This window comes from Cajanus cajan, chromosome 11, assembly GCF_000230855.2.
Source record: "Cajanus cajan strain Asha chromosome 11, NIPB_CcT2T_4, whole genome shotgun sequence".
NCBI lineage: Eukaryota > Viridiplantae > Streptophyta > Magnoliopsida > Fabales > Fabaceae > Cajanus > Cajanus cajan.
The window spans coordinates 7881771-7894081 of NC_138527.1; the positions used below are offsets into that span (position 1 = coordinate 7881771).

Genomic DNA, 12311 nt, shown 5'->3' on the forward strand with positions numbered 1-12311 from the left:
ACATGCATCAATCCTCCTGATCCCAATTTCTCTAAACCCTAGTCTACAAGCACATTTCAAAACCATTTAGTCTCACATCCCTTGTATCCTTTTCCAACAATCAATATCAAAATGATGGCCAAAAACCCACACAGAACTTATTGAAATTACTAAATATATAAAAAGAAAACATATAAAATTTCTAAAAATCCTAGGAAACTCTTCCTTTACCCATTCCCTCATGTAACTCTACATATAAAGATCCCCTTTTTTCCCATACTTGGTTGCGTTAATTGAAATATTCCTGGTGTAGTGAAATTCGTTCCTGATCTTCTCCTAGACACTCATCCTCAAAGCTCTTGCTTTTCCTTACTCTTTCTCTTACCCCTTCAGAAATGCCAAAATGAGACTAATGAAGGTTAACATGCTAATCTCTTCCTTTACATTCTCAGGCCAAGTCAACCCAACTCATTACCCTTCTCGACCTACTTATTTTTTTTCTCAAAATAATTTAATAAAATACATGTAAATATTAATACAAAAATATTTTTCCTTTAATAACAATAATAATATAATCAAATATTTTTAACCCCAAAAATGTAATAAAAATATAATAATATTAATAAAATATCATTTTTCTAAACAGGGTGTTACATGCTCATTTTAGTCAGAGAAGTTGAGTCCATTAAAAATTGGAACATACGCTAGATGAAAATTTAATGAGATGTGGAAATAATTATTACATAATAAAACTTCACATAAGTGTTTTGAAACATAAATCACATGCTACACATATAATATATTCAAGCAATAACTAATAGTATATTGATGTTTTCTTTTGGATGATATATTAAAAACAATATACAAACATAATGATGCTAATAAAATTTAATCATTATTTAACAACTAAACATGCACCAATTAAAATTGTCTATTATCATAAATAATGTGACACATAAATTACACATAATTATATTCATTAATTATAAAAATAATTGATCAACCTTTGGATGATCCATAAATGATTTATACTAATAAATTTTAATATATGCATAAACTAACAATAATATTATTTAACATTCATTATTCTATATTGAATTAAATCATCGTTAATTTGAAATTAAATAAATTTAAAAATTTAGCCACTTTAATGAGAAATAAATTTATCAAACACTTAATTCTCATTTAAATATCCTATATTTAAATAGATATATGGGGAAAAAAGACTATAAATTACTAGGTTTTCTATCTTAAATTGAACATCTTTTATCATTATTATTTTGCTAGGTATATTTTTGTTTTCTGAAAAATTTAATAAATATTTGTAGCGGGAAATACCGTTAATTTCCTTATCGAGTTAAGGAAGGGTATTGTGATTTTGAAAAGAAAAGAGAAGGTTGGCATTTCCCTGAATCCGTATAAAATGAGCACAGCGGAGTGCAAAGAAAAGAGTCTTTGATCATTCTCTCTCTCTGGACTCTGCTCATGGATTCTTTGGATCAAAAGATGAATCCAAATCAACTGGCCTTCCTTGTGTACCGCTATCTCTCGCTCAACAAGTTTTTCTCATCACGCACCCACTTTCTTAAAGAGGCTAACCCTCTCATTGCTAATGCCATAATCAACAAAGAGGTATTTTTTGTATCAAAGCTTCTTTAATTTACTTTCTTAAGACTTTATTTTACTAATTGTTTTTCTTTTAGGTGCCATCGAGTGTGATGAGTTTGGCAGAGATGATGGATGAGTATGTCTCCTTGAAGAAGCAAGTGTTGTTGCTGAATCAAGAAAAGGCTGCCATGATGCAAGAGAAAAACATTATTCGGATGCTATTGCAAGGGAATAATCTTATCAACACTAATTCTGCAATCGGTATCATAACTCCTTCACCTCATGAGTTAATTTTTTGATCTTCATGTTTTTCTTTTTTATGTTTTTGTTCTTATAGGTGTTCCTAATACTACACAAAACACAACTCATATCTACTCACAGTCTGTGTCCATCGAAACCAATTTGGATACCACAAATTTCTCCACACCCATGATTAGCAAGAAGAGAAAACATAGTGAACCAATAAATGACCCTACAGTTAGGGATGGCAATGGGGCCCATGGGGGCGGGTAATAGTAAACTCGCCCCCGCCCCGCTGAATGAAAATTGGCCCCATACCCACCCATATTCGCGCGGGTATCCATTAAGCGGGTATTCATGAATTTCTTGAATACCCACGGATATCCACGGATATCCATGGATATTTATAAAATTTTTAAGAAATTAAAAAAAATTATATTACAAATAATTTTAAGTTTATATTTTAATGTCATTGAAATTTTAAAAATAAAAATTCAATGTTAATGTTGAACTTTTATTTAACGTTAATTTTGTTGAAATAATAATAAAAATTCAAGATAATCAATAACTTAAAATACATCAATCTCACAAGTAAGTTAAAGTCTCATCACAAAGTTACAATAATTCAATCTCATAATTCCAAATGAAAGTAAACAACTTAAAATACATAAATTTTATTGGTCCAATCAAAGCTAGAAAATTAATCAAATTACATCCAACATAATTTTATAACATGCTTAACACATGTCGGTAACTTTATCAACCTCACTTTTGTAAGAAAATAAGATGAGAGAGTGTAGTTTAGGATTATGTGGTACAAGGATAATTAGGATATTTAAGAAATAATATTAAACGGGTACCCGCGGGTATGGATATCATCATACCTGCCCCCACCCCATTTATAAGTGGGTAAAAAATTATCCGTCCCCATTATCCGCGAGTACCCAATTAGCCTATCTATTTATTATCCGTAGCGGATTTTATCCACAAATACCCGCGGGTGCGGGTATTTTTGCCATCCCTACCTACAGTTGCAAAGAAGCGTCGTGGTAGACCCCCTGGCAGTAAAAATCGTGTTCTGCGGACACATTCCTCTCACAATGATACAAATGTATCTCTTACCAACATTCCTCCGATTGTTCCAATATGTAATGTGGAGGCTACTCCCTCTCACATTCAAACAGATGTATCTCCTACCAACATTCCTCCAATTGTTCCAATATGTAATGTGGAGGCTACTCTCTCTCACATTCAAACAGATGTATCTCCTACCAACATTCCTCTGATTGTTCCAATATGTAATGTGAAGGCTACTCCCTCTCACATTCAAACAAATGTATCTCCTACCACCATTCCTCCAATTGTTCCAATATGTAATGTGGAGGTTACTCTCTCTCACATTCAAACAAATGTATCTCCTACCAACATTCCTCCAATTGTTCCAATATGTATGTGGAGGCTACTCCCCCTCACATTCAAACAGATGTATCTCCTACCAACATTTCTCCACTTGTTATTGTTAGTCCCACAAAACAAACTGGACAGGCACGCTATTGCATTTCTCCTGTCAATGCTGATTCAGGCAAAGTAATTAAGAAGGATCATGAAAGGAGCCTATTGGACATTTTTACATCTCTGTTTGATGAGGAACTTGACATATCTGACATTAATTATTCAGACTCAGACATGGAGATGGACTTGGGTGATTCTCTCGTCAACTAGCTGCAACTCATTCCAAGGATTAGAATATTGACTCTAGTTAATTTTGCAGTTTCGGATTTTCCTAGGATGTCTATACTTTTGGGTGACTGTACATTATGTAAAAATGTCTCTTGTTACTCATTATTGTCTAGTTTGTACTTTATTTGCAGTGTTTATAAATATTTTTGGTTTTCCAAAAATGTATTTTCCTTTTTCTTTATATTCATTTTTCAATGATTCAACCCGTGATTGAAATTTCTGAAATGAGAGTAAGAGTGCAATATTTGCAGTATATAATTTGATCCTATTTGAATGTTTGTTGAAAAAATAGAGACCAGACTCTTGTGGGCGAGGATCGGATCTTCTCCAACAAAGGAGCATGAAGGTGAGTTGTTTCCATTATGCTCTTTGTTTCATGTTGGTCACAAAATCCTGCAAAGCCTCCTATCCAATTAGCTTGCCATTCCCTTATAGCAACACCAAATCCTGAACAAAGAACTTGGGTTTGTCTTCTGGTTGAACTTGTCCTGAGGTGGAGCATCTAACTTCCAATTGAAGCAATCTTCTGGGTTGCTAATAAATTTTAACAACCAGATTTTATCAACTAAAAACATGATTTATTACGGTGTTTCCTTTCCTTTTGGACATTATATTAACACTTGCTACTATTATGTTTTACAACCTTCTGGGACAAAATGTTGGGTTTAGGGTCTTCAATCGAGGCACATTGTGGGTCGGATAGAAATTATAACATGTTATTTATTTGAAAAATGTTTGATTTGGCCTCCTCAGTTGAGACACATTGTGGATTTGAAAAAAGTCATAACATTTTATTTGTTTAATCCTTTCAATATGTCGAGTCTTTTACATGTAATATGAAATAACTCACTGCTCCGTACTTGTTTACAAATTGGTTTCTATTGCAACTTCTGTCTGGGGTTTTTATAAGCGTGGCATGCAGGTCTCTCCTATACTTCAGAAAAGTTAGTTGACATAGAGGAATATGTCCCAGTTTGGAACAATGATTTGAGTCCTGTTTTTGTGGTATGTTTTAATTTGTCAACATGAAATGGTGTTATACTGTTAATTCTTGTTTAAAACATCCTGATAGCTTCTTATGTGTTTTCAGGTGGGCACAATGGTGAATGGGAAAGTAAAGGGGGACTATATGGATGATCATATTTCAGGGTTAATTGCTTAAAAATGTATACTTTTTATTTTTTAAATATTAGAAACTAAGTTACTTGATTGTGTTTTGATTATGTTGCTTAGAATTGGAATAAAAATGAGAGAGAATTTTGGGATTTCACTTCAAGGTTTGTTTTGGTGTGTCAGTGATCAAATCCAGATACGTATACTTGAGCTTAAATAATAGCTAATATAAGTTTCAAGAAAGAGTGATGGATGGAACAAAGAATGAAAAACATACTGATCACATTGCTTATCCTACCATTTATTATCAAGTTCTAGAGTTGAAATTTTTCATGAAAATATGGACATATGGCCTGATATGAATCTCAAGTTTAAGGAATAGCAAAGTTGTCTCTCTTTTTGTTTTTTTCCATTCTCCTGTTTTATTGTCCAGACAAATTTTTCTTATGTAAATTCTTCAAAAGTGTTGATATTTACATGTATTTTTCTTTTATTTTGGGACAAAAGAGGAGGGGGTTGTAGGATATTCTTCAAATAGAACAATGTCTTGATAGACACTTGCCCCTCTGACCTCTTGTTATATTGTATGTTTATGTATTTCCCTTTTATGTCTTTCTTCTCTTGTTTATTTATATTTTTAAGTATTTCCCCTTTGTATGCCTCTCTTTTAAGATTCTGGTAAAAGGGGATTTTGAGTGAATTACCATGGACCATATTTGGTGTATGTTTGGTACCTAATTGAATTGAGTGGTTGGATTCTTTTGAATGAGTTGTTTAAAAATCAATGCATTTATCTGTTTCTGAATTGTGTCACTTTTTCCATTTCTCCCTTTTGTGGGCCAGACAATTTTTTCTTAAATTCTTCAAAAGTGTGATATTTATATGTATTTTTTCTTTTACTGGGGGACGAAAGATATGTAGTAGTAGGATATTCTTCAAATATTACAATGCCTTTATAGACACTTCTCTTGCCTCTTGTATTAGGATATTCTTCAGAGGGAATGATATGTAGTAGTAGGATATTCTTCAAATACTACATTATATGTTTTTGTATTTCCCTTTATGTTTTTCTTTCAAGATTGTTATAGAAGGGAATTGAGTGAATCACCTCACCATGTACCTTATTTTGTCTGTTACTTCAATTTGGGCCTAGTTGAATTGAGAGATTTTTTTCTTTTGAAGTGTTTAAAAATATTGTCAGTAGGGAAATAATTGCAGTGCATTTATCTGTAGCTGTGTAGGTTGCTTAAGTGCGAGTATAGAAACTAGGTGACAGTTGATTCTTGTATTTTATTTTTGGGAGGCCTTTGTAATTAGTTTCAACATCCGGCATTTATATTTTCTACACAGTGCTCCAAATTTTGGTTCTGGTAGACTGGTATCTTTTCTCTTTTCTCTGTTTCTTAAAAAGTGTAGGTCTTATTTAAAGGTAAAGATTGTTTATCTATGGTACACATTATGTTGACTGGTTAAAGATAAAATGCTATATAAAGCTAATCCCTCTGTTATTTGTCTTGCGGATTTATCACCTCTGGTATATATAGTTGTGACTTGTGAGCCAAAAGAATTCTTTCTTTTATGGAGTTTATCAGTAGCTTGTAAAAAATAATTTTGCAATGAAGCACAATACTAATAAAAGTGATTGGTTCATTATGTTGTTTCAAAAGTCTGAGGTCTATTTGTTTAGCAGTTTCGAAAGCTGTTTTTGGCATTATGTGGGAAGAAGCAAAGAGGAAAGGCAGCTATTATAAGATGATTGGCCACAAATAGCAGGAATCGATTACAAGGGTGAGGAAGGTTTGATTTGAGTTGCTGCATTAGAAAAGTGAGCAGTGCTAAATAGTAAATACACGCTATTTAATACATTCTTTCGAACACATTTTCTTCTATCTGTTAAAATTTATTTCAAAAATATAAAATTTCGTAAGACTTTCATTAAATAAGACGATCGTTACATAATTCTTTTGTGATTTTTAATAAAATTTAACTGATAAAAAGAATATATTCAAAAATGTGTATTAGATAAGGTATTATCGGCATTTTCCTTAAAAGTAAAAAACAATTAACTTCAATTTGGATTCAAAGTAGAGGAACAAATGCTTGACTCAAGCCAGATGTGATATATTGTATGAGAGCTTGTGTAAACTAGTAATTTTTGGTGGAGTTATTCTTTTAATAGTTTTTTTTGTATATATTAGATTTTAACAACATAATAATTAATTAAAATTTTTATTAATATAAATTAAAGAGGTGTATTGGATTGGAATTTCTTAAGATTTTTTAGAAATTTAATGATTTTTTAATATTTTTTTAAAAAGACTTTATTAATTAAGATTTTGTAATATAGATTTTAATGAATTTTGAAAATATTTTTTATTGAATTTCAAAGTATAATATCAATTTTAAAAAGAAAAAAATTAATAAAAAAAAAACATAAATGATGAGATTTGAATAAAGAAAATAAAATTAATAAAATTTTCAATCTCTTAACAAACAATTGATTCAAATTTTATATCCTGTTAAGTAACATTTCTTTATATACAATTCTTTATATATTTATATTTTTTCATTCATATTATTGAATTTAGATAATATGTTCAAATTTATAATATTTATTAATTAGTAGAATTATTTTAATATATGTTTGAAAATATGATATTTTAATATTAAATTTTATTAAAAATAGACATTTGTTAAATTTTAATAATAAAATATTTAATAATTAAATAAATTATACATCAATATTAATAAATAAACATATAACAAAAAAATGTTGATAGATAAAAGATGTTAAAAATCTTTTTTTAACTCTTATAATTTCACTTACTTTACCTTTAGTACCTTTAGTTTAAAATAAAGTTTTTAGTCTTTATAGTTTAATATAAATCTTTTTAATTCTTATACTTACAATTTTTTAATCATTTTAATCTCTATCGTTATTATTTTTTTGTAACGTTTATTTTGTGTTAACGTGGTAGAGACTAAAATTTAATGATAAAGACTAAAATGTTTCAAAAAAACTGTAAATATAGAAATTAAAAATATTTCTCTAAAACTATAAAGATTAAAAAAGATTGACAAAAATAAGTGTAGAGACTATTATATAAAAGTAGAAAGAGATAAAGATGTAAAGAGAAACTTCATTTCATTACACCCACAATGAATACATAGGTTCTAATATATATAGGAAACCCTTCAGAAATACAGTTGTAAAAGCAACAACAGGGAGAGAAAATAAAAAAGTAATACAATTGTAAAAGTAGCAGTTGTAAAAGCAACAACAGAGAGAGAAAATAAAGGATAGGTGTCCCTCTACACCTAGGAATATTCTGAAGTTGTAATAGCATGCAAAAAGTAAAAAGGCTAACAAACAAATATTCTCTTTTTGTTTTGATTTTACACTAATAGCCTCCCTTAAACTCAAGGTGGAGGTTTGTCACAAAAACTTCACACATTGAGTTTGCCTCTAAGAACTTCAAAACGGGTAGCAGACAGAGGCTTAGTAAGTGTTGAGAAACAAAGAGATTGAGTGAGTGAAGTCGAAAAAGTGCTACGGGTCCAGAGAAAGTGAAGCAGAGAAAATATTATTGATTTGTTATGTATCAGATACAGGATATATACAAGTTTATAAAGCAATTAATAAAACTAATAATAAAATTTGTTATAATAGAAAACATCAAGTATCCTTTATATCCCCCCTCAAACTAAACTGGTCTGTAGAAACAACATTTAGTTTGGGTTTTAAGCTTTGAAAGATGGTTGTTGAAGGAGTCTTGGTTAGAAGATCAACCACTTGAAACTGTGAAGGTATATGCTTGACTTCAATGAGACCTTGTGCTACTCTTTCTCTTACAAACCACAAATCAAGTTCAAAATGTTTTGACTTGGAATGAAGGACTGAGTTTGTAGTAAGGAAAACAACACCCAAGTTGTCACACCAAATTAATGGTGGTTTAGTGTGTTTTGCATGCAATTCTGTTAATAAGGACTGAATCCATGTAATTTTAGATACTGTGGCAGCTAGGCTCCTAAATTCTGCTTCTGTACTTGATATGGAAATAGTGTGTTGCTTCTTAGCCATCCAGGATACTAGATTTTCCCCGAATACATAGTATCTTGTTGTAGACCTCATGTCTGTTATGTCTGCTACCGGCCAATTAGAATCTGCGAACCCAGTTATTGGCAGACTGGGTGATTTCTGAAAATGTAATCCTTGGTCTTTTGTACCACTCAAGTATCATAGAAATCTTTTTACACATCTCCAATGAAATTCCAGGGGTTTGTGCATAAACTGGCACAATTTGTTTACAGAATAGGCTATGTTGGGTCAAGTTATAGTGACATATTGAAGAGCTCCAAGAACGCTTTGTATAGACCGAGATTGTCAAAGTTCTCTATTGAATCTGTTGGCCTTCTGCAGCTAGGAGGAATATGTGTCTTTACAGGTTTGGAATCCTGCATATTAAGTTTAGTCAGCAAATTATTTATATATGTCGATTGAGTTAGAAGCATATATACTTCCCTGTGTATCATAGTGAACCTGCAATCCGAGAAAATAATGTAACTTTCCCAAGTCTTTTAATGGGAATAGAGTATTCAATCTGTTAATGAGATTCTGTATTAATGCTTGAGAGCTCTCTGTAATCAAAATGTCATCCACATAGACTAATATATATATTGTATGAACAACATTAACAAGAATAAAGAGAGAATTATCACATTTTGCTGGTTTAAAACCAAAAGTGATCAAAGTAGAAGCTAGCTTAGCAAGCCAAGCTCTAGGAGCTTGTTTAAGGCCATATATGGCCTTGTTAAGCTTGCAGATAAGAGTAGGATGTTGAATATTGAACCCCTCAGGTTGTTTCATATATATATCCTCTTTTAATGAACCATTTAAGAAAGCATTATTGACATCAATTTGTCTTATTGAGCATCCCTTTGTAAGTGCAATAGAAAGAATTATTCTTATAGTTACGGGTTTGATAACCGGACTAAACATTTCTGTATAATCTAGACCTTCTTGTTAACTAAAACCCCTAGCCACAAGTCTAACTTTGTGTTTAGATATTGTACCATCAAGTTTGTATTTTAATTTAAATGTCCACTTTGATCCTATTGCTTTTCGATGTGGTGGTAGAGGGACTAAGTCCCATGTTTGATTCCTGGTTAGAGCAAGGTATTCTTCTTTCAGAGCATTGAACCATTTCGAATCTTGTAAAGCTAAAGTAATAGTACTAGGTTCTGTTTCAGCAATGAGGACTCTAGGTTTGAATATACCAGACTTGGACCTAGTTATCATATTATGCATGTTTTCAATTATATGAGGATCTATACTATGAGATATGTTATGATGAGAAGTAGGACCACTTGCTACCTGATTGTTATTGGTATTTTAAAGTATGGGATTTTGATTTTCATCCGTAACAATTGTGTCATTACCATGATGTGGAACACTATGTACAATAGGTATAGTTGGGTAAGAGGTATTCACAGGGTTAAGAGTAGCATGTGTCTCTTTGAAAAAATTATTTTCTTTCAAAGGAAAAGTTTTTTCATCAAACACCACATGTCTGGAGACATAAATCTTTCCAGATGATGTCATGCACTTATAACCCTTATGAATTGTACTATACCCTAAAAAGATACACAATTAAGATTTTGGATCCATTTTTATCCTGTTGTAAGGTCTTAAATGAGGGAAAGAAACACAACCAATTGGCTTAAAGAGAGTATAATCAGGAGGTTTATGAAACAACATTTCAAAAGGGGATTTCCATTGTATTACGGATGAAGGTATTCTATTTATGACAAAAAGTGTTGCAGCAAAAGCATTAGTCCAAAATGAAAAAGACAAACCAGAATCAGTTAATAATGTGAGCCCAGTTTCAGTCAAGTGCCTATGTTTTCTCTCGGCTGAGCCATTTTGTTCATGAGTGTATGCACAACTAAATCTATTTTGAATACCATTTTTCTTGACGAATTTAGAAAAAGCAATGTACTTTTTGCCTTCATCAGTTTGTAAGGTTTTTATTTTTTTGTTTAACTGAAGTTCAACCATATCCTTGAATTGAATAAAACAATTTAGAGCTTCAGATTTAGTATGCAAGAAATAAAGCCATGTAAACCTCGAAAAGGCATCTACAAAAATTATATAGTACCTAAATCCATCTCTACTTGGTGTAGGTGAAGGGCCCTAGATATCAGAATAAATCATTTCGAGAGGATCATTGTAAACAGTTTTAGAAATGGAAAAAGGTAATTTATGAGATTTACCAATAAAGCAGGATGAGAAAACAAATGGCATTTTATTCTCAGCAACAACAATATTACAAGACGTCATTACACGTTTTAGTACTTTAAAAGAACAATGTGCTAGCCTAGAGTGCCATATTGGCACATCATTATAAGATACAGTATTATAAAGACCAGTGACAACGCCCAATGGTTGTACAAATTTTGTGTGTGTGTGGATGGGCAGAAGATTATCAAAGACATATAATCCATCTTTAAGATGCCCTTTGAGAAGCACTATCTTTGTTTCGTGAGATTTTACAATGCATTCAGTAGGATGAAATTCTACAAATACTTCGTTATCATTAGTGAATTTAGATATACTGAGGAAATTCTTTGATATGTTAGGAACATACATGATGTTAGGCTATGAGAAAGTAATATTTGATTGAGTAGTATGCATTTTAGAATGTCCTATATGAGAAATGAAAAGGCTATTACCATCACCTACAAGAACACGTTGCTTACCTTGGTACTCCTGCTTTGTACTCAGGTTAGAAATGTCATTTGTGAGGTGATTGGATGCTCCTGAATCCAGGTACCACATGTCATCTACTTGAGCATGAAGAAAAGAGGCCAACATAGCTTCTTGTTGACTCTCTACAGTGTTGTGATTCGTTGTTGTGTTTTGTTGCGTGCCTGGATCAGAAAGATTCTTATCAAATCGTCTCCAGTAGTGAAAATTTGAATGTCCATTCTTGTCGCACAATTGGCACTGAATCTTGGGACCTCATCCTCCATTTTTGTACCGTTTTTTTTGCAAAACGGCCCCTTCCTTGATTTTTTCCGCAACCAAAACCTCTTCCTCTAGTAGAGTTTGATCCTTCCCTTTTTGGCATTCTAAGGTTTTGGGTAAGATTTGCCTGAATCAATTCAGATTCTTTCTGCTTGCGGCGTTCAAGCCTCTCTTCTTGATGAAACAAGAGAGCTTCGATCTCAGGAACCGTATAGGGTTTGCTCCTTGTTAGACACGAGGTTTCAAGAGGGTCATATTCCTCCAGTAATCCATAAAAAAAGAAAATCGATGTGCTCTTCCGAAGACCCTGTAGACCCCTAAAATTGTCCGGGTCGGAAATAAGACTCGAAGACTCTCGAAGATCGAAGGAAAGTCAGCCGAAAGGACTCCTGGAAGACCCTGGAAGACCCTAGGATGATTCTTCATAGGTTTAGAAGTCTTAGAGTAGCTTAAAATAAGGATGTGGGAGGATTGGAGCTCAATACGGCCTCCTAGAAGTTCAGTACGGCCGTACTGAACAATTTGAACTACAATACGGCCGTACTGAAACCAATACGGCCGTACTGAAGTTTTTGAACTTCAGTACGGCCGTACTGAATTCAAT

The 12311-nt window shown here is 32.2% G+C and overlaps 1 protein-coding gene across 1 annotated transcript; it reads left to right on the top strand.

The window, feature by feature from the left end:
• The first annotated feature begins 1084 nt into the window (after positions 1–1084).
• On the top strand, positions 1085–11238 carry LOC114916973 (uncharacterized). The gene is made up of 5 exons (XM_083067125.1): positions 1085–1611; positions 1683–1848; positions 3860–3913; positions 4490–4572; positions 4658–11238. Exons 1-5 carry the CDS (start codon positions 1465–1467, stop codon positions 4727–4729), a joined length of 522 nt encoding a protein of 173 aa, XP_082923251.1. The 5' UTR covers positions 1085–1464; the 3' UTR covers positions 4730–11238.
• Positions 11239–12311: the final 1073 nt, after the last annotated feature.

Bases quoted from the DNA above. Each gene is read 5' to 3' on its own strand.
- LOC114916973 (XM_083067125.1), top strand. From the start codon at position 1,465: ATGGATTCTTTGGATCAAAAGATGAATCCAAATCAACTGGCCTTCCTT. The intron at 1,612-1,682 runs GTATTTTTTGTA...TTTTTCTTTTAG, and splicing joins ATGCCATAATCAACAAAGAG to GTGCCATCGAGTGTGATGAG. The intron at 1,849-3,859 runs GTATCATAACTC...TTGAAAAAATAG, and splicing joins CAACACTAATTCTGCAATCG to AGACCAGACTCTTGTGGGCG.